Genomic DNA, 22,753 nt, shown 5'->3' on the forward strand with positions numbered 1-22,753 from the left:
GGCGACGGAGGCTATGATGGTAGCGGCGGTGGCGGCCAAAGAAGAGCGGCAGCGGCGGCGTGACGGCGGCGGCGGCTAGGTTAGGAGCGTGATGGGGATGCTCGAAGTAGGCGAGGAACCTGACAGCGTGATGAAGACCGGCGCGGACGGTGGCGTTTCCGCGTCAAGGGAGATGGCGCGGAGCATATGATAAGCACATTTCATATACATATTTGACACACAAATTCATCATCTATTGAGATATGTCCTCTATTCTTGCTATGAACTATGAAATATTCGAATGATATTCATAAAAAGAGCTTGTGACTATTCATTTGTTTCTTTTGCAGAAAAGTGCGCAAAGGCACTATAAACCCCAAGATTCTGACTAAGAGGCCGAAGAATACAAGACAAGGACGGGAAAGAAATAAGGGGGACCTGAGCATGAAGAAAAGAAGAAACCAAGGGCCAAACTAGAGAAGGGAAGGGATGTGCTTGCAAAGAAAGAAGGAAGCAGGAGGGCCAAATCACAAAGTGGCAAATCTGATCGTGGGATCAAATCCCTATCGCTAGCCACCGATCCCCTTTGGGCCTGGCACATCTCTCTTCTCCCCCACCTCTCCTTCTCCAACTCTAGCCGCCGCCACGGCCAGGCCGGCGTGGTGGCGCGCCAGCAGCCTCCATCCACTACATCATCACCATCACCCAGCACCCAGCACCACCATCACCTCCATCCACCAGTGCCACTCCACCCCTCTCCTTCCCTCCGCTGCTTGCTGCTTCTCCTCGATCTCTATTGTTGTTCTCCTTCTTCCCCCGTGTCTACGCTGACCTTCTGCTCCTCCTATTGCTGCCGCCGCTGCTACTCTCCATCGCCAGATTCTGCTACTGCTCCATCCCCACGCTGCTGCCACTTCTTCTCCAAGCCCCCATGCTACCGCTAGTCCCTTTCCTCGCTGCCGCTCCTTCTCTCTGTACCTCTGCTGCTGATCTGATGCTGCTCCTCTGAACCCCTCATGCTGCTGCTCCTAATCTGAACCATAATCTGCTGCTCTCTCTCTCCCCTCTCTCTCTCTCTCTCTCTCTCTCTCTCTCTCTCTCTCTCTCTATATATATATATATATATATATATATATATATATATATATATATATATATATATATATATATATATATATATTCTCTGAATTTTCTGTAAGCTGAGATGTGTAATGCCTTGTAATGTTCAGATTTGAGTAGTGCTTGAAACTTGTTCAGTTTCAGATTTGTGCTTGCTTAGTAGTACTTATTTTGTTCATCTGAGAGTATTAGAACAGTCTCCTGTGGTATCATATTCGTATTTGTGTATGTGTGTGTTCATCTAATTTGTTCCATTTTTATAGACCATGTGTTACCTCTAGTACGAGTGTTATATAAATATACATGTATGTGTGTGTGTAATTCATGTGAAATATTTCTGTTCTTGTCCCGTTATCTTTGTTCTGTCCTTTTCTTATATATACTTGCTAGTCATCTTTGTGATCGTATCTTGTTACTTCCTTTCGTTGATGATGATGTCCTGTGTTAGTATTTTAGTTTGTCAAGTAACATGAAAATACCAAAAGATAGTGAGTAAATTTTGAATCTTCCGGTGTTGTTTGCATTTTCCTTTTCCACGATCTTCGAGAACAAGCTTGTTTAGTTTAGATTTATTTTATTGCATTCATAATCTAAATTGTGTTACCTAGCTTTAGCCGAGCATCATCGTTGATCCTCTAGTCCCCAAGGAGAACACGACATCCGCTGTTTGTGGGCGATTCACTCCGCTATATTTACAATCGATCAGCATACCACGGGAGGTCGGCGCGCGGTGATGGAGGAGTGAACTGCGGGCCGCGGCGCTACGGACTGAAGGGGCGATGTAGTGGCGGCGAGAAGGTTAGGGCGACGACGGGGACCGCGGGCCGCGGCGCTACAGCCCGAAGGGGCGGCGCAGCGGCGGAGCGCGGGTCGATGCAACCACAGGGACGGCCTCGTGGCAGTGGCGGGGATCGTGTATCGCGGCACGACGCCCTGAAGTGGCGACGCGTGAGTCAATGTTGCCGTGAGGAGAACCATAGGGCGGCGGCGCTGCAGCCCGACGGGTTGACGCAGCAGCAGCCCGTTGCTTGATCGGTGGAGAGGCGTGTTGTACTCGGAACAATTTTTACGGAACCTGCGGAGACGCGCGCAACTGACGGACCAGATCGATCGCACGGCGTAGATGAAGCGGATCGCATGCAGTTAGGTGATCAATCCAATCACTCGCGAGGTTGGAGTAGCTGCTCGGCTGGCGATGAAGGTACATGCGTCGTGCGTTCCGCGGCCGGACGTAGCAAGAGCCTGCGACTGTGTTGAGCCAATGCAAAATTATGTGATGTAGATGGCCTCAGCTGCACGTACTAATGCACTATCATCCAACACACGCATGAGCAAGGGCTAGTGCAAGTCTGCATTCAGCGTCCGTGAGACTGACCTGACCTCGAGCCGCACGGCGTGGATAACCACGTCGGGGCTAGGGGCAGTGCGTTGCACCAACGCACCACGGGCGTGCTGTCTTGCAGGAAGGAGCGTGATGGAGGCGAGCTGGATGAAGGCGAGGTTAAAGGAGGATTCCTATCCAATCAAGGCGGCGATGTTTGGCGCAGAATGACGCGGGCAATGGATGCGCGGACGACGGTCGTCCCGCGCCGCCGTGTGTCGCGCAAGGCTGTCGTGTCGGAGAAGAGGCCGCGTAGTTGTGACGATGTCAGAGTAGAGGCGCGCGGGGGTCGACGGCGGCGGCGGGCGACGCAAACCGATTTTAGATCGAAAACTCAAAAAATAAACGTTGATCAAAGCGACCGGCGATATACAGAGAAAAACCCGGAGCAAAGGGCTCGGGAAAAAGACTCTCTAGGGCAGCCGGTCAACACGATCGGGGGACGAACCCTAGATATGGGCGGCGCGGCCCCCGACGGCGATCATGGAGATCCGCCCCGAGGGCGGCGCGGTGCGGAAGCGGCGGCGGCTAGGGTTTGGATCGAGATTAGTGTGATACCATGTTAGAAGGGTGAGATGAATTGGTAGAATAATTGATTGTATTGCTTGAGCCTCATGGTCGTATATATAGTGAATACATGATCTGCTTGGAGTACAAGACAAGGTAGGGATAAATCCTATACTTACTAATAATCATGATACTCAACATTTCTGTTTCCTATAAACCGACCGGAATAATAATAACCGGCAAGATTATACAGGATTTGTTAGAGATCCTTTTAGATGCCCGGTCCCGCATTGCTGTCGGTAGACTGGTCCGGATCGGTCCGCGAATGGACACAGAATGGATATGCGATTCAGGGGGTGTTTGTTTTCAGGGACTTCTTGGTGTAGGGACTAGAAGAAGTCCCTCTTAAAGACTTTTTAACCAAACGGAAGGGACTATTAGGGACTAAAAATTGCTTTTTAAAACTAAATGAAGAAGACTCTCAAGGAGAGTCTTTTTTAGGACTTTCTTAACAATGCCCCTTCCTGCATCCATTGCCCCGCTGCCCCATGGTATTGTTTGGTTGTTATTTTTCTGTATATACTAGGGGTAACATGATCATTTAATAACCTGTAGGGAGGGACTAGAGACTTTTTAGTCCCCGAAAACAAATGGGGAGGGACTTTTTAGGGAATAGAGACTTTTTAGTTGGGACTAGAAAAAGTCCTATGATTTATGAACCAAACAGGTATACCTGGCCATGGGAAGCCCGTCCCGACCCGGCCCGGCCCGACGCTACCCCCGGGCCGGGCTCGGGCCTAGATTTTGAGCCCGAAGTCCGGGCCGGCCCGGGCTCGGGCCCGTCATTTTTGCGCTTTCCTGAAGGTCGGGTCGGGCCGGCCCGAAGCCTGACGGGCTTTTAGGTGTTCGGGCCGGATTTGGGCCCAAAAAACAGGCCCGTTGGTCGGTCCGGGCCAGGCCCGGGCCTGTGTTTTTTGCGTCGGGCTTGGCTAGGCCCAGCCCGAAGCCCGACCCGGCCCGAGGTATGGCCAGGTATACAAACAGGGCTGGAGATGTCTTATATAGCTGTAAAAAGGCATATGTACCCAAGTCCAGATTAAAAACGTCACATCTCTTGACTTTTGGAAAAGGTAAAAAACCGTACCCGATCCAGCTGGCCCCGCACGGTGCTTACCAGATGCAGCAATCACATGCTTACGGTGTACGCTTCCTCTGGACGCAAAAGTAAATGCCAGAACACGAAACGAGCAGGGCAGCAGCACCGTGCTGCGCCGCTGTCCGCACGAGCGGCCCGTGAGCCCGTAATGAGCCCGGATCCAACCCAGACAAGTCACGAACGAACCAGAGCGGCACGCCACACCGTCCCCGTATCCTTCCAGAACCCTCCGTCGTGAGAAAAAAGATCTGGCCACAATCGCCATCAGCCGGGGCATCAAATCGGGGCGATAACCGCACCCGCACCGGAACCGGCAAAAGCCCAGGCGACGGAACGTCGCGTGATTTCCCCGCAGACCACCACCGTCGCCCACCCGTCCGGCACCGCTCCATCGCGCACGTCTGCCCGTACGCGTCCAGCCCGAACCGTGCCCGCCTTTCCCTTCTCTCTCTCCCCCGTGCTCCCGAGCGGCCGAACCGACACCGAGACGACGCCAGCCCCCACCCGCGGGAGGGAGGGACACGAGTCCAACAAAGGCGGCCCCTACCCCCACCCCCATCCCCACCACCACCGTCCTCATCTCCTCCTCGAGCCCCTCCCCCCTCCTCCGCATCTCGCCACCAACCTCCCACCCGATCCCCAACCCCATGATCCGCAGGAGGCGCGGGCACGCCGCCTAGGGTTTCCACTCCCCTTCCCCCCGATGGAGTCGCTGCCGCGGAAGCGCAAGGGCGCGCGCTCCCTCGCCGGCTCCCTCCACGACGCCTCCGCGGACCGCAAGCGGACCTGCCGGGAGCGGAAGCCGCGCCCCGACAAGAAGAAAAAGAAGCCCTCCGCCGCCGGCGATGACGCCGCCACCGCCTCCGGCCGGGGCGGCGTGGTCATGACGGCGCCGCCGGCCAGCGGCCGGGCCACCCCGGACAGCCCCGGCCGGGGCCTCAAGCGCAAGGTCGGCTGCATCGAGTCCGCCACGCGCATAGGCCGCAAGAAGCGCCTCGAGACCGAGTACGAGCTCGGCGACGAGATCGGCCAGGGCAAGTTCGGCTCCGTCCGGATCTGCCGCGCCAAGGCCGGCGGCGAGGAGTTCGCCTGCAAGGCGCTCCCCAAGAACGGCGAGGAGACGGTCCACCGCGAGGTCGAGATCATGCAGCACCTCTCCGGCCACCCCGGCGTCGTCACGCTCAAGGCCGTCTTCGAGGACGCCGACAAGTTCTACCTCGTCATGGAGCTCTGCAGCGGCGGCCGCTTGCTCGACGAGATGGCCAGGGACGGCACCTTCTCCGAGCAGCGAGCCGCCCTCGTCATCAAGGATCTAATGTCGGTCGTCAAGTACTGCCACGAAATGGGCGTCATCCACAGGGACATTAAGCCGGAGAATATTTTGCTCACCAAGACTGGCAAGATGAAACTAGCTGATTTTGGATTGGCAGCACGAGTTACTAACGGTAAATTCTTGCTGATATTTCACTTTGAAGCTCTACTAGATGATAAATAAGTTGGGTTCCTGGGGGTACTCTATGTTTACACAAGTTGCAATTTTGATTTGCTTTATATGACAAAAAAGACATCAATTAGAAGTAGTAGAAGATCGACTGGACCATACAAGGTTTTATAATCTTTAATGATTAGTATGGTGTTACAACATTTAGAATTGATGGTTGTACATAGTTGATCTGCGATGCGAGTAATTTGCCATGTTAACTGGATTACGGCGGGTTTCAGGTTTCAATCACACAGCATTTTTACAGGTTGCTCATCTTTGTGACCATGCATATCATCTAATCTAATGTGTTAAACTTCTAAACAAGTCAGTTGGATAGCTTTTGATTTTTGAGTCAGAAAGTTGGTAGGAAATTTATTCATGTGTCTTCTCCTCTTGCCTGATATGCTTAGAGAATGGGGGTGATTTGAATGGAGTCTCAAAGTCAGAGCGCCTATGCCTGGAAACTCTTTGTGCATTCACCTGCAAGTATCTATATGTATAGTGTGAGACCCAATATAGCACTCTTAAAGTACTGAGCATTTCAGACCATTTCATGTTTCATACTTACACAGTCGATACTGATTGTATTCACTGAATTGGGCCACTTGGTTATGATGGTTGTGTAACTAATAAGATAGTACCAGTTCTGCATCAAGAGTTAGGCGCTCTCATTTCTTAAGTCATTGCGGAGTCGGAAGTGGTGAATGTTTCGCTCAGATTCTTGTTTAAATGATGATTTCTACATGCCGATTCAGTGTTTTGCATGGTATTGCGAATGAAGAAATGTTCTGTGTCGTCCCATTAATATGTTAAGGTTTTTTTAGTCATGAATTGGTAGCATGTGGTGCCTTCATTGGTACTAATATTTTGCTAGATATCCAAGGTAATTGAGGCATTGCGCTAATTGATAGTTGGTTTCATTCTACTTATGGTGGTACTGATACTAATTTTCTTATTTGCGTGGAATTTGGATGTTAAGAATCTACACTGATCAATTTAATCCTTGTATTGATATTAATTTATGGCATGCTCCTGCAAGTACCTGTTGTGATAAGTCTGAGGGCCAGAATAGTCTTCTTGAGCATACCAAACAGGCTGTGTAATATTTTGAATATGGTCTTGAGTCATTTTGATGAATTAGGAAGTGGTGTGATGTCTGTCTGAATGGAGTCATATAGTCTATGAGTTGGAGTTGTCAGCATGGCTTCAGGGGCACTGGTTCTTATAAACAGCTGCTTATATTTTGTAAGGTAATATTTAGATTATAGTAATTCTGCAGTATTTATCTATTGTTACCCATGTCTCTATCCTCTGTTCCAACTCTAGTTATCAGTTATCGCTCTAATGCAATGCAGTAAGCCACTGCTGTCTTATTACTTCTTATTAGACACTTACAAATTCAGTTCAGAGTCTCTTCTGTCATGCTAGAGTGATGCATGCGTTGTCTTAAAACTTCACTGACACTGCCCTAGGCTAAAAACAAATACATCCCATGGTGCTGAGGTGGAGCAGAATGAGAGAAATTAGCCGCATGAACATTGAGTGACGGACAGTTTATCTAATGCCGCAATGCTCTAAACCTAGCAAATGGTGATAAGTCTGTACGATATTTTACCTTATGCATTGAAGTTCTAAGAATCCAGTATCACCTAATTTGTGCTAAGGGATGCTATTTTGTTTAGTCTGTTATGTTTGTATAATTGACTACACTTTGGTTCCTGAATAGCCCCAAATCATCTTTTTAGGGTTTTACTTGGACAGTCAGATGTATAAATGTGTGTTTACTAGAAGTAGCTGATGTTTTTGGTCACCACTAAACAGGTCAGAAATTGTCTGGCGTTGCTGGGAGCCCAGCCTATGTGGCGCCTGAGGTGTTGTCAGGAAGCTATTCTGAGAAAGTAGACATATGGGGTGCTGGGGTGCTCCTCCATGTACTACTGCTTGGTTCACTTCCATTTCAAGGGGGCTCTCTGGAAGCTGTCTTTGAAGCTATAAAGACAGTTGAGCTTGATTTCAACAGCGGTCCATGGGAATCAATGTCAGTTCTTGGACGGGATCTTATAAGTCGAATGTTGGATCGAGATGTCTCTTCTAGAATGACTGCTGATCAAGTTCTTTGTAAGTCCAGGCAGTTTCTCATCCAGCATAACTTTATGTATATTTTATAAGGTTTTAATTAATTTATTGATGATACTATTTCAGGTCATCCATGGGTGTTGTTTTACACGGAATGTACCCTGAAGGCTGTAACTCCTAATGTCACTAACCAGATTGTAGCACCCAAAATTCCATGGGACAGAATTAGATCACATTCTGAGTCGTCAGCTTCAGATTCGTCGAGCCAGAGGTCGGAGGACCAGGATGAATGTGGCATAGTCGACGCACTGACTGCGGCAATAACACATGTTAGAATATCGGAGCCGAAAAGAACCCGGCTTTGCAGCCCTGGCATTCCCATACAGCAGGAATGCTCCTCAAACTTAAAGAGCAACCTGTGCACGGCGTTCTGACATGACCCCAATGTATAGCTCCTTGTGTGTTGGTCTGATGTCAGTGATGGCTCAGCCTGCTGGTTGTCTCTGCTGAGGATAATAACTCGGGTTTTCCTGTCAGAGCAAGCAAGCGTTTGACATGGTGATGCTGTAGATTGCGGTGATGGCTGATGAACCCGACATGGTAGCTGATGCTGTAAATTTTGTAAATAGAATGATCCATGTAGCTAATTTATATCTTGACAGAGTTCAGAATAATTTCAGTCTATGATGGTAAACATAGTGTGCGACATCATCCTTGTTCCATTCTTTGTTTCTTCCGGTTCCTCCTAGTATTGAGATCAGATTTTTGCATGGATTTCTTGCACTCGGATCATTTTTTTGTTACTAGATCTTTTTCACCCTGAATGTATTTTCCAGAAGCTGTACTCTTAATCTGATTTTGTGACTCAGATATAACACCAGAGAAAAACAATATGGTGGAGGAAAGAGAAAAAAGAGGCTTATCTTCTTTTAATTATTTCCTCTGTTTCATAATGTAGTGTGTATACTTCCTTCGTTCCTAAATATTTGCCTTTCTTGAGATTTCAACAACATATGAATATATGTAGATATATTTTAAGAGTGTGAATTCACATTTTGCTCAAATCTCCCGAGCGTCCTCTTGTTCCTTTCACGCATTTTTCAACCCCGTGAACGTTTTTCAAATTTATGAACTTTTTTGAAAAACCTGAACAATTTTCAAGTCCATGAATTTTTTGTTCCTTTCACGCATTTTTCAACTCTGTGAACGTTTTTCAAATTTATGAACTTTTTTGAAGAACCTGAACAATTTTTAAGTCCATGAATTTTTTCTAATAATTCATTTTTTAAATACAACTCTATGATTTTTAAAATTTCATGATTTTTATTAGTAAAGTCAACTAGTCAACCAAACGAGTGAAGAGAGGACGACCGAGCGAGCCAACAGCTCGCCTTGGTGGGCCGACCATGTGAGCTCCCTCAATACCTTTTCACGGGCATTTTCCTATTTGTTGATGTGTGTGACGAAGAGTTGGGATATCACAAAAGATCGATGTGTCGATCGAGCACATTTAGCCACGTGGCCAACAATAGGATCCCGATTTTGGGACCTTCTAGACAGTGGCGGAGCTAGCGATCTTTTGGTGGGCCAAATGAATGCACTCTATTACATTTGAGCCTTCACAATAAAACTTCCTTCACTAATTAGCAATGGCTGGGGGGCAGTGTTTTGTTGTAGTCCTTCTACCAGGTTTTTCTCTCTCTTTTTTCTTTTGATCTTCCGTAAAAAAGGTTCCCAAAATTTCAAAATTGTTCGGGATTTTCTAAAAAATTCTCATGTATTAAAAATTATAAAAAAAAATTCGATAAAAGTTCACTATTTAAAAACAGCGAGCAATCAAACACGTAGTGGGCCCACACACTTTGGTCGTTTTATTCAGATTCGTGCGTGCTACTTTAGTAAATAAAAAAAGGCTGTAGTTAGTTTTTGTTCACACAACCGTCTTAAGATAATGGAAATGTTAACGTCCACACGTGTGGGCATTAGCCAACTCACCCACACGTCTCCATCACCGTCCAGTAACTTCTGCACGAATCTTGGCACGAATTAGCTGATTTTGTATGCCACGTAGAACAACTCGTGTGTGTGGTGTGTGAGAAAGGTCGCCCACACATCCGTTTTACCATACGGAGTGGCCGGTGTGTGGGCGTTCAACAGTTCGCGCCACACGCCACTTTACACGTGCACACAAGGGCTAGTGTGTGGGCATTTGCCATCTCGCCCACACGTCCGTCTCCTCTCCCACACCCAAGCTGCTAGTTGCCATGTGTTTTCACAGCGCACATGGCAACTGCCCCTAGTGTGCTTTATAAGCAGGTGGCAACTCTCTTTTTTTACCCGAGTTGCCATGTGTTTTTGCAGGGTACACGGCAACTGCCTAGTGTGCACGTAAGCAGATGGCAACTCTTTTTTACCGAGTTGCCATGTGTTTTTGCATGGTACATGGCAACTGCCCCAATGTGCACGTACATGGCAACTGTCCTAACGTGCACGTAAGCAGATGGCAACTCTTCCTTTTTACATGGCAACTGCCCTAGCATGCTTGTGAGCACATGACAACTCTCTCAACTGCCTAGTGTTAGTATGTGGCAACTCCTAAAATTATGAAATCATGGCAACTACATTAGATCAGACCATACATGGCAACTGCAGTTGAGCAACCATGGCAACTGCAGTTGTCCGACATGGCAACCGTAGTTCAGCGACATGGCAACTGCAGTTAAACGAACATGGACGAGGGTCTGGACCATGGCAACTGCGGGCGCACGGTGGGCGTCACGCGTGGCGTGCGGGGCCAGGAGGGTACGAGGCCTGACATACGGCGTGTGGGCGTTATCAACTTCGCCCACACACACGCATGTGAGAGGGTTCGGGAGGGAAAAAAAGAGGTGTGTGGGCATTAGTTGTTTTGCCCACACGTAGATGTGTGGGGTGGTTGCTGTCCATGCCACACGAGGCGTGTGGCACAACTACCCGATACACCACACGTGTGGCAGTTATCGGGACCCTAAGATAATTAGCTACATCAGAAATTCTAAAAATATAAGTGAATTTTAGAAGTGTTCCAAAAAAGTTAAAATATTTAAGAATTACTAGCAAATATGCCCGTGCGTTGCAACGGGAGAAAAAACTATCAAATTATGTAGGAGTGGTAGATAATGGCTATTAAAATGCCAAGGTGAGATAAGGGCTTTTAAAATGTCATTTCAAAACTATGTCTAAATGATGTCATGATGAGATAAGAGACTTTTGAAAAGTCATTTCAAAAAACAAAAAATGTGATGGTTTGACTACGATTTGATTTCCTAAGGCGCCACAACGAATTATTTTTGGCTGAGCAAACTGCATTGATGGACCATGCCTAAGCTAGACTGATGAATGATGTATATCATCTTGATCTAGCGTAGCGGTGGTTATCTTAACAATTACTGTGGTACCAGAATAAACATAGCTGTGTATGGAGGCAAAATAGACATTTAGTCATTTTTATATAGTTTACAAAAACTAACCCATAGAAAGTTGTGTAAATATTTTTTGGGTTCAGCATTGTACGAAACACGGAAGCCTTTTTTTTACTCGATGTGAGGGACTAAATAAAATCATAAATCAACCTCTAGAGATCCCCTGTTAAAACTTCTACGCAGGCGTTATTTCGTTTTGTTCATCATTTACGGGCCTGTATTAACTTTGGAAACATTTCAAAAAAAATCATGTTTATTTTTTTTCTAATTCCAGAATGTGTTTTGAATACTGGGATTTTTTTAAAAATCATGTTTTTTTATGAACATCTATTTGATATTGTGATTTTTTTCTATGATATGCGAACAATTTTTTGAAATCATGAACAATTTATGATTTCTCGATAAAACTCGCAGCTTTTTAAAATTTGGTTCTTTTGAAAATCCCGAATGAATTTAAAGAATGAAAAAAGAAAAAAGGAAAAACGAAATAGAAAACAGGGCGCCACCAGCCGCATATGGGCCGGCCCATTAGCGCGTGGAGGAGGAGGAAAAAGGGTAGGAACCAGGGATCGAACGCTGGTCTCCCGCATGCTAGGCAAACGCCTTGGCCACTGGGCTAGCTGTGGTCTTGTCTTTTATTAGTGTATCACACTATAAGAACTAAGTCCGCGGTGATTTTGAAATAAATCCGAATTGTTTTACTTATGGATAGCATAGTGGGTAATTATGCCAACTTCGAGGGCTATTTCTATGACGGACGACCAGAAACACTATTTGCTTTATTAGTAGGTAAAGATAAAGATGTAAAATATTCCAAAATTCAAAAAAGGTCATTGTTTCAAAAAATGTTCACATATAAAAAAAATCTTCCCAAATTTGAAAAATTATGTGAATTTTAATAGACGGTAAGAAGAAAAGAGGAGCTAAAAATACATCAGAAAACGGATCGAGGGGTTCCCAAAACTAGTTGGGGGAGTGTTCGCACACGAACACGTCACCGTGTACCTCCGACGCCGAGGATGATGCACCGCAGCTCACGCTGAAGGGGACCCGTCCGAAAGCGCGGTATGCAAGCAATCCGGCGGGTGCTTTTCAGGACCCGAAACCCCACACGCCCGGGAGGGACCCTGTCTAGACACGCGGCGACTATGGGCTGCCCTAGGTCGGTTCGCCCGCCCCTAGAGCCTCGAGGATCGCTGCCCTCCAATACGAAGAACGAGAGAGAAAGAACAAGGGAGAGATGAAAAACTAGGGTAAAAAGTAGATGGGTTTTGCGATTGTGTGTTGTTCAATCGACCGTCACCTCTCATCTATTTATGAGGCGGCTGGACTTCCCGTACAAAAAAAGGACTAACAATTCCATCCAAAACGTCAAAAACCCTAACCTAACTCAGACAGGAATCTTTGGCAATTTTTCGGATCAACTCGGTCTCACCTATTGTTTTGCTTCGGTCCCACCGAGTGAACGTGGCCAACTCTCTGTAAATTTTTGTAATTTCCCGGATCAACTCGGTCTCACCGATTAGCTTGCTTCGGTGCCACCGAGTGAGCGTTGCCAACTTTCTGTAACTTTATGTAATTTCTCGGATCAACTCGGTCTCACCGAGTCAATCAACTGGTCCGTCCGAGATGACTATGCAGTTTCTGTTTTTGTCCTTGTTTTGCCTCCACAGGTTGTATACGACCTCAGATTAAGACGGTTTTTATATCGAAATCGACCGTTTTGACGAGACGAAGACAACTTGTGTAGAAAGTTTTTCCATTTGAGATAGTCTTGGGGGCTTAATCCGCCAAACTGTACTTTGAGTATAAGATCTTAGTACTTTGAGCATAGTTTCGGCCTTCGAGATAAAATCGGACGGCGATGACCCAAACTTCAAAGACGTTCATATCAATAATATGGAACTCTCTCATGTAGATCTTCTCCATTTGAGGCCATTTTAAATAAGTTCTTGACCGTGCCAAAATCTGGTGTCAACAGGGAGGCATGAAGTAGCCGGGCTCATTTGATCGCTATCCTCATCCAATGCACAGACTAGTATTTGCCCCTTTTCTGGGAAGAGGATTTGGAGCACTCGGGATGATCCAACCCCCTATATGAGTATTAAATTCAAAAAACAAACTCAGAGAATTGAAAAAATCCTAGAATTTTGGGGTATCAAGCATGGGTGCCCAATCTACTGCCAGGTGAAGCTTTGCAAAAAAATATATCAGGAAACATATTCTGAGTAAAAATACAAAAAGATCATATGTATTAAAAATATATTTAGATGGATCGTAGGTCGAACTGTATTGTCTTCGCCACGAATACATTGTCTGGTATTTTTCACGAAACTTCACACGGGAATATATTTCACACCCAAGTTTTGATATGGCCAAATTCCTGTTTTTTATTTTCCTGGTATTTTTTAAAATTAATATTCGTATAGGGGGTGGAGCACCCGGAGCTCCCGTGAAGTTTCCTCCTTTTCTGCCAGCTTTTTGTTCCTGGCGATTTTCTTATATACAAGAATACAAGTATTCTGGGTTCCTGGAATTGGTGACTCGATCACGTCAGCAGAAGTGGCTCCCTTTGCTGCAGCAGTGGGCCCAAAAAAATGTTGACGTTACGTTTTCAAGATATGGTAATGGGCTGTCGTGGTTACAATTTGTGGAATGGACTCGGTGAAATTTTAGGGGCATTGCCTAGAGTTTTTGAAGGACTAGCTAATCTAGCTGCACTTGAAACTTTTGTGTGTTAATATTGTGGACAACTTGCTGGAATGAAGAATCTATATTGCTTCAGATAGTGAAGAAATAATTCAGAGAATCCGGGATGGCTCGGCAACATAATATTGTGCGATCACAACAAAGAAGTTTCAATTTTAGGAAAGTTACCTTCATTCATGCATTAGGAGAATCTAATCGAAGCCGATGCTTAAGCTAGGGCCACTTCGGCCTATCAATCAGGCGCTATTCTTGGGTTTTATAGCCCCGGAACATTGCTTGTATTCCTTGTTCTGTCACATTTGAATAAAGCAGGCAAGTTTAGTAAGAATTATTCTGCGGATTTTAAAAACATTAAAATGAAATTAGTACTATTCACAAAATTTTAAAATCAGTTCACAATTTTTTGAGGAAATGTTCATACATTTTTAAAGTTAAGGTATTTTAGTAAAGGCTTTAGAATTTTATACATGTTCGTGATTTTGAAAATAATAATAATAAGGAATGGGAAAATTGAAAGAAGACAAAATGATAAATGAAAGCAGGAAATAAAGAAGACTAGGATACCCTGAGAAAAACAGAAGAAAACCACCCTGATTGACCCACATGAAGAAACCTCTAAAGCCTTTACTAAAATACCTTAACTTTAAAAATGTATGAAAATTTCCTCAAAATTGTGAATAGTATCAATTTCATTTTCATGTTTTTGAAAATAATAATAATAAGGAATGGGAAAATTGAAAGAAGACTAAAATTGATAAATGAAAGCAGGAAATAAAAAATACTAGGATACCCTGAGAAAAACAAAAGAAAACCACCCCAATTGACCCACATGAAGAAACCTCTAGAAACTGGTTTTTTTAGGGAAAAGCCAAATTTTATTCATCAAAGACCACAATGGGTGTGATACAACTCGGATCATGGGGTTGGCCTAACCAGAGGTGACGCCCCGGACCGAGACTAAGTGAGTATTTGGCTAGTCTATGTGCTTCGACATTAGCAGCACGACCTTCAATAGAAAAATTACACTGAAATAAAGTTGCTCTACTATTAATCTCCTGGATAATAGAACCACTCCTTCCTCTGCCCCCACATGAATATCAGCCACCGTTTGCTTGGAATCAGATGCAATGACGAAATTATGGAGATTAAGATCTCCCGCCAGCGCCAAAGCCTCTCTGCATGCAATTGCCTCAAGTATTGCTGGGTCCTCTAGGCCAGCTATCACCAACGAGGAGCTGCCTAGGTAATTACCTTGTCCATCTCTGCAAACTGCCGCTGCTGATCCACCCTTCCTTGCTCTTACTCCAGCATCTACATGGATATTGGCAAATCCAGCAGGCGAAGCCTTGGGACGAATAGACCGAGTCTGCCCCGTTGCTGGAGCTCCACTCCTCGTCGTCGGGCTTCTCACAGTTATCATGTTAAGTTCATCTATGAATCGCCTGACAAAAGAATTAGTTGCTTGAGGAGATTGGAAAATTCCTTCATGAATAGCCTTGCGCCGCGCAGTCCATATCGCCCAGAGTGTGACCGCAAGCAATACAAATTGATCATGAGATAGCGACTGCATGAAGGTGAAGAGCCACTGCTTGGCGTTGGGTTCCGTGTTTGATACCAGACTCTGTGCTAGCTCGTCATCAACTAGTGCCCACACACATCTCGAGCTAGTGCAATTTACCAAAGAATGTCTCCATGAGTCAGGAGATCGCATAATCCGCATGGAGCGTTATCAACCATGTGTCGATGAGCCCTGATATCCTCCGTGGGGAGAGAGTGCCTCGATAAGCGCCAGAGGAACATCCTAACCTTTGCCGGAACCTGAGTCTTCCACAATGTTTTCCATGCTCCTTCCTCGGCCGCAGTGTTTGAGGTTCCAGCCGTGCCCTCAAGCCATGCCTCCCGGCGCTGCCTTATCGCTACAAGCATGCGATAAGCAGATTTCACAGTGAAATTTCCACTTGTTTCAAAATTCCAGCTCCAGAAATCCTGGAGGTTACGAGTTCACACCGGAATTCCCAAAATAATGCTTGCATCCATAGGCATAAAAACTTGGTTAATTAGCTAGATATTCCACGAAGCACTTGTATGGTCGATGAGTTCCCAAACCAGGATCTGTGGATTAGGGTGAATGCTCCCATATTGCCGTAACATCTCATCTCTTGGTAGCCACGGGTCCTCCCAAATGCGAGTACATTGACCATTACCGATTCGGCGGATGAGCCCTTTGCTTGAGTACGTCCCTGTTGGGGAACGTAGTAAATTCAAAATTTTCCTATGCACACGCAAGATCATGGTGATGCATAGCAACGAGAGGGGAGAGTGTTGTCCACGTACCCTCGTAGACCGATAGCGGAAGCGTTATAACAACATGGTTGATGTAGTCGTACGTCTTCACGACCCGACCGATCAAGCACCGAAACTACGGCACCTCCGAGTTCTAGCACACGTTCAGCTCGATGACGATCCCCGGACTCCGATCCAGCAAAGTGTCGGGGAAGAGTTCTGTCAGCACGACGGTGTGGTGACGATCTTGATGTTCTACCGTCGCAGGGCTTCGCCTAAGCACCGCTACAGTATTATCGAGGTGGACTATGGTGGAGGGGGGCACCGCACATGGCTAAGAGATCCAAGGGATCAATTGTTGTGTCTATGGGGTGCCCTCCTCCTCCGTATATAAAGGAGTGGAGGAGGGGGGCGACCAAGGGGGGTGGTGCGCCCAAGGGGGGGAGTCCAACTCCCACCGGGAGTAGGACTCCCCCTTTTCCTATTAGGAGTAGGAAAGGGAAGGAAGAGGAAGGAGGAAGGAAGGAAAGGGGGGCCGCCCCCCTCCCAATTCGGATTGGGCTTGGGGGGGGGGGGCGCCCCCTCCCTTGATCCTTTCCCCTCCTTTCCACTAAGGTCTGATAAGGCCCATATACCTCCCGGGGGGTTCCGATAACCTCCTGGTGATCCGGTATTGTCCCAATCTCACCCGGAACCTTTCCGGTGTCTAAATATAGTCGTCCAATATATTGATCTTTATGTCTCGACCATTTAGAGACTCCTCGTCAAGTCCGTGATCATATCCGGGACTCCGAGCAACCTTCGGTACATCAAAATATATAAACTCATAATGAAACTATCATCATAACGTTAAGCGTGCGGACCCTACGGGTTCGAGAACAATGTAGACATGACCGAGACACGTCTCCGGTCAATAACCAATAGCGGAACCTGGATGCTCATATTGGCTCCCACATATTCTACGAAGATCTTTATCGGTCAGACCGCATAACAACATACGCTCTTCCCTTTGTCATCGGTATGTTACTTGCCCAAGATTCGATCGTCGGTATCTCAATACCTAGTTCAATCTCGTTACTGGCAAGTCTCTTTACTCGTTCCGTAATACATCATCTCACAACTAACTCATTAGTTGTAATGCTTGCAAGGCTTAAGTGATGTGCATTACCGAGAGGGCCCAGAGATACCTCTCCGACAATCAGAGTGACAAATCCTAATCTCCAAATACGCCAACCCAACATGTACCTTTGGAGACACCTGTAGAGCTCCTTTATAATCACCCAGTTACGTTGTGACGTTTGGTAGCACACAAAGTGTTCCTTCGGTAAACGGGAGTTGCATAATCTCATAGTCATAGGAATATGTATAAGTCATGAAGAAAGCAATAGCAATATACTAAACGATCGTGTGCTAAGCTAACGGAATGGGTCATGTCAATCACATCATTCTCCTAATGATGTGATCCCATTAATCAAATGACAACACATGTCTATGGTTAGGAAACATAACCATCTTTGATCAACAAGCTAGTCAAGTAGAGGCATACTAGTGACACTCTGTTTGTCTATGTATTCACACATGTATTATGTTTCCGGTTAATACAATTCTAGCATGAATAATAAACATTTATCATGAAATAAGGAAATAAATAATAACTTTATTATTGCCTCTAGGGCATATTTCCTTCAGTCTCCCACTTGCACTAGAGTCAATAATCTAGTTCACATCATCATGTGATTCAACACCAATATTCACATCTGTATGTGATTAACACCCATAGTTCACATCGTGATGTGACCAACACCCAAAGGGTTTACTAGAGTCAATAATCTAGTTCACATCGCTATGTGATTAACACCCAAAGAGTACTAAGGTATGATCATGTTTTGCTCGTGAGAGAAGTTCAGTCAACGGGTTTGTCACATTCAGAGCCGTATGTATTTTGCAAATATTCTATGTCTACAATGCTCTGCACGGAGCTACTCTAGCTAATTTCTCCCACTTTCAATATGTATCCAGATTAAGACTTAGAGTCATCTGGATCAGTGGCCAAACTTGTATCGACGTAACCCTTTACGACAAACCTTTTGTCACCTCCATAATCGAGAAACATATCCTTATTCCACTAAGGATAATTTTGACCAATGTCCAGTGATCTACTCCTAGATCACTATTGTACTCCCTCGCCAAACCAGGGCAGAGTATACAATAGGTCTGGTCCATAGCATGGCATACTTTTATAGAACCTATGACTGAGGCATAGGGAATGACTTTTCATTCTCTTTCTATTTTCTGCCGTGGTCGGGATTTGAGTCTTACTCAATTTCATACCTTTGCAACACAGGCAAGAACTCTTTCTTTGACTGTTCCATTTTGAACTACTTCAAAATCTTGTCAATGTATGTACTCATTGAAAATCTTATTAAGCGTCTTGATCTATTTCAATAGATCTTGATGCTCAATATGTAAGTAGCTTTACTGAGGTCTTTCTTTGAAAAACTCCTTTCAAACACTCCCTTATGCTTTCCAGAAAATTCTACATTATTTCCGATCAAAAATATGCCATTCACATATATTTATCAGAAAGGCTGTAGTGCTCCCACTCACTTTCTTGTAAATACAAGCCTTTCCAAAAGTCTGCATAAAACCATATGCTTTGATCAACTCATCAAAGCGTATATTCCAACTCCGAGATGCTTGCACTAGTCCATTGATGTATTGCTGGAGCTTGCACACTTTGTTAGCACCTTTAGGATTGACAAAACCTTCTGGTTGCATCATATACAACTCTTCTTTAATAAATCCATTAAGGAATGTAGTTTTGACATCCATTTGCCAGATTTCATAAAATGTGGCAATTGCTAACATGATTTGGAGAGACTTAAGCATCGATATGAGTGAGAAAATCTCATCGTATTCAACACCTTGAACTTGTCGAAAAACTTTTTGTGACAAGTCGAGCTTTGTAGATAGTAACACTACTATCAGTGTCTGTCTTCCTCTTGAAGATCCATTTATTTTCTATGGCTTGCCGATCATCCGGCAAGACAACCAAAGTCCATACTTTGTTCTCATACATGGATCCCATCTCAGATTTCATGGCCTCAAGCCATTTCGTGGAATCTGGGCTCATCATCGCTTCCTCATAGTTCGTAGGTTCATCATGGTCTAGTAACATGACTTCCAGAACTGGATTACCTTACCACTCTGGTGCGGATCTTACTCTGGAAGACCTACGAGGTTCTGTAGTAACTTGATCTGAAGTTTCATGATCATCATCATTAGCTTTCTCACTAATTGGTGTAGGTATCACTGGAACTGATTTCAGTGATAAACTATTTTCCAATTCAGGAGAAGGTACTATTACCTTATCAAGTTCTACTTTTTCTCCCACTCACTTCTTTCGAGAGAAACTCTTTCTCTAGAAAGGATCCATCTTAGCAACGAATATCTTGCCTTCGGGTCTGTGATAGAAGGTGTACCCAACAGTTTCCTTTGGGTATTCTATGAAGACGCACTTCTCTGATTTAGGTTCGAGCTTATTAGGTTGAAACTTTTTCACATAAGCATCGCAGCCCCAAACTTTAAGAAACGACAACTTTGGTTTCTTGCCAAACCACAGTTCATAAGGCGTCGTCTCAACGGATTTTGATGGTGCCCTATTTAAAGTGAATGCAACTGTCTCTAATGCATAACCCCAAAACGATAGTGGTAAACCGATAAGAGACATCATAGGTCGCACAATATCCAATAAAGTGCGGTTACGATGTTCGGACACACCATAACGTTGTGGTGTTCCAGGTGGTGTGAACTGTGAAACTATTCCACATTGTTTTATATGAAGGCCAAACTCGTAACTCAAATATTCTCCTCCATGATCAGATCGTAGAAACTTTATTTTCTTGTTACAATGATTCTCCACTTCACTCTGAAATTCTTTGAACTTTTCAAATGTTTCAGACTTGTATTTTATTAAGTAGATATACTCATATCTGCTGAAATCATCTTGTGACGGTCTGAAAATAACGATACCCGCCACGAGCATCAATACTCATTGGACCGCATACATCAGTATGTATTATTTCCAATAAGTCACTAGCTCGTTCCATTGTTCCGGAGAACGGAGTTTTAGTCATCTTGCCCAAAAGGCACGGTTCGCAAGCATCAAATGATTCATAACCAAGTGATTCCAAAAATCCATCTTTATGGAGTTTCTTCATGCGCTTTACACCGATATGACCCAAACGGCAGCGCCACAAATAAGTTGCACTATCATTATAAACTTTGCATTTTTTTGGCATCAATATTATGAATATGTGTATCACTACGATCGAGATCCAATAAACTATTTTCATTGGGTGTATGACCATAAAAAGTTTTATTCATGTAAACAGAACAACAATTATTCTCGGACTTTAAATGAATAACTGTATTGCAATAAACATGATCAAATCATATTTATGCTCAACGCAAACGCCAAATAGCATTTATTTAGGTTATACACTAATCTCGAAAGTATAGGGAGTGTACGATGCTGATCATATCAATCTTGGAACCACTTCCAACACACATTGTCACTTCACCCTCAACTAGTTTCTGTTTATTCTGTAACCCCCTTTTCGATTTACTAATCTTAGCAACTAAACAAGTATCAAATACTCAGGGGCTACTATAAACACTAGTAAGGTAGACATCAATAACCTGTATATCAAATATACCCTTGTTCACTTTGCCATCCTTCTTATCCACCAAATATTCAGGGCATTTCCGCTTCTAGTGACCATTTCTCTTGCAGTATAATCACTCAGTTTCAGGCTTTGGTCCAGCTTTGGGCTTCTTTGCGGGAGTGACAACTTGCTTGCCATTATGCTTGAAGTTCCCTTTCTTTCCTTTTGCCATTTTCTTGAAACTAGTGGTCTTGTCAATCATCAACAATTGATGCTCTTTCTTGATTTCTACCTTCATTGATTTCAGCATCACGAAGAGCTTGGGAATCGTTTTCGTCATCCCTTGCATTATAGTTCATCACGAAGTTCCAGTAACTTGGTGATGGTGACTAGAGAACTCTGCCAATCACTATCTTATCTGGAAGATTAACTCCCACTTGATTCAAGTGATTGTAGTACTCAGACAATCTAAGTACTTGCTCACTAGTTGAGCAATTCTCCTCCATCTTTTAGGCGAAGTATTTGTTAGAGGTCTCATACCACTTGACACGGGCATGAGTCTGAAATATCAATTTCATCTCATGGAACATCTCATATGTTCCGTGACGTTTCAAAAACGTTTTTGTAGTCCCGGTTCTAAGCCATAAATCATGGTGCACAAAACTATCAAGTAGTCATCATATTGAGCTAGCCAAACGTTCATAACGTCTGCATCTGCTCCTGCAATAGGTCTATCACCTAGCGGTGCATAAAGGACATAATTCTTCTGTGCAGCAATGAGGATAAACCTCATATCATGGACCAAGTCCGCATCATTGCTACTAACATCTTTCAACTTAGTTTTCTCTAGGAACACATATAAAACATAGGGAAGCAACCATGCGAGCTATTGATCTACAACATAATTTGCAAAATACTACGAGGACTAAGTTCATGATAAATTAAAGTTCAATTAATCATATTACTTAAGAACTCCCACTTAGATAGACATCCCTCTAATCTTCTAAGTGATCACGTGATCCAAATCAACTAAACCATGTCCGATCATCACGTGAGATGGAGTAGTTTCAATGGTGAACATCACTATGTTGATCATATCTACTATATGATTCACGCTCGACCTTTCGGTCTCCGTGTTCCGAGGCCATATCCGTTATATGCTAGGCTCGTCAAGTTTAACCTGAGTATTCCGCGTGTGCAACTATTTTGCACCCGTTGTATTTGAACATAGAGCCTATCACACCCGATCATCACGTGGTGTCTCAGCACGAAGAACTTTTGCAACGGTGCATACTCAGGGAGAACACTTATACTTTGATAATTTAGTGAGGGATCATCTTATAATGCTACCGTCAATCAAAGCAAGATAAGATGCATAAAAGATAAACATCACATGCAATCAATATAAGTGATATGATATGGCCATCATCATCTTGTGCTTGTGATCTCCATCTTCGAAGCACCGTCATGATCACCATCGTCACCGGCGCGGCACCTTGATCTCCATCGTAGCATCATTGTCGTCTCGCCAATCTTATGCTTCTATGACTATCGCTACCGCTTAGTGATAAAGTAAAGCATTACAGGGCGATTGCATTGCATACAATAAAGCGACAACCATATGGCTCCTGCCAGTTGCCGATAACTCGGTTACAAAATATGATCATCTCATACAATAAAATTTAGCATCATGTCTTGACCATATCACATCACAGCATGCCCTGCAAAAACAAGTTAGACGTCCTCTACTTTGTTGTTGCAAGTTTTACGTGGCTGCTACGGGCTGAGCAAGAACCGTTCTTACCTACGCATCAAAACCACAACGATAGTTTGTCAAGTTGGTGCTGTTTTAACCTTCGCAAGGACCGGGCGTAGCCACACCCGGTTCAATTGAAGTTGGAGAAACTGACACCCGCCAGCCACCTATGTGCA

The 22,753-nt window shown here is 44.6% G+C and overlaps 1 protein-coding gene across 1 annotated transcript; it reads left to right on the forward strand.

The window, feature by feature from the left end:
• Positions 1-4,667: 4,667 nt before the first annotated feature.
• On the forward strand, positions 4,668-8,412 carry LOC123112255 (serine/threonine-protein kinase PEPKR2). The gene is made up of 3 exons (XM_044533204.1): positions 4,668-5,587; positions 7,447-7,743; positions 7,828-8,412. The coding sequence occupies exons 1-3, from the start codon at positions 4,846-4,848 to the stop codon at positions 8,133-8,135; spliced, it is 1,347 nt and encodes a 448-aa protein (XP_044389139.1). The 5' UTR covers positions 4,668-4,845; the 3' UTR covers positions 8,136-8,412.
• Positions 8,413-22,753: the final 14,341 nt, after the last annotated feature.

Source organism: Triticum aestivum, chromosome 5B, assembly GCF_018294505.1.
Source record: "Triticum aestivum cultivar Chinese Spring chromosome 5B, IWGSC CS RefSeq v2.1, whole genome shotgun sequence".
NCBI classification, from domain to species: domain Eukaryota; kingdom Viridiplantae; phylum Streptophyta; class Magnoliopsida; order Poales; family Poaceae; genus Triticum; species Triticum aestivum.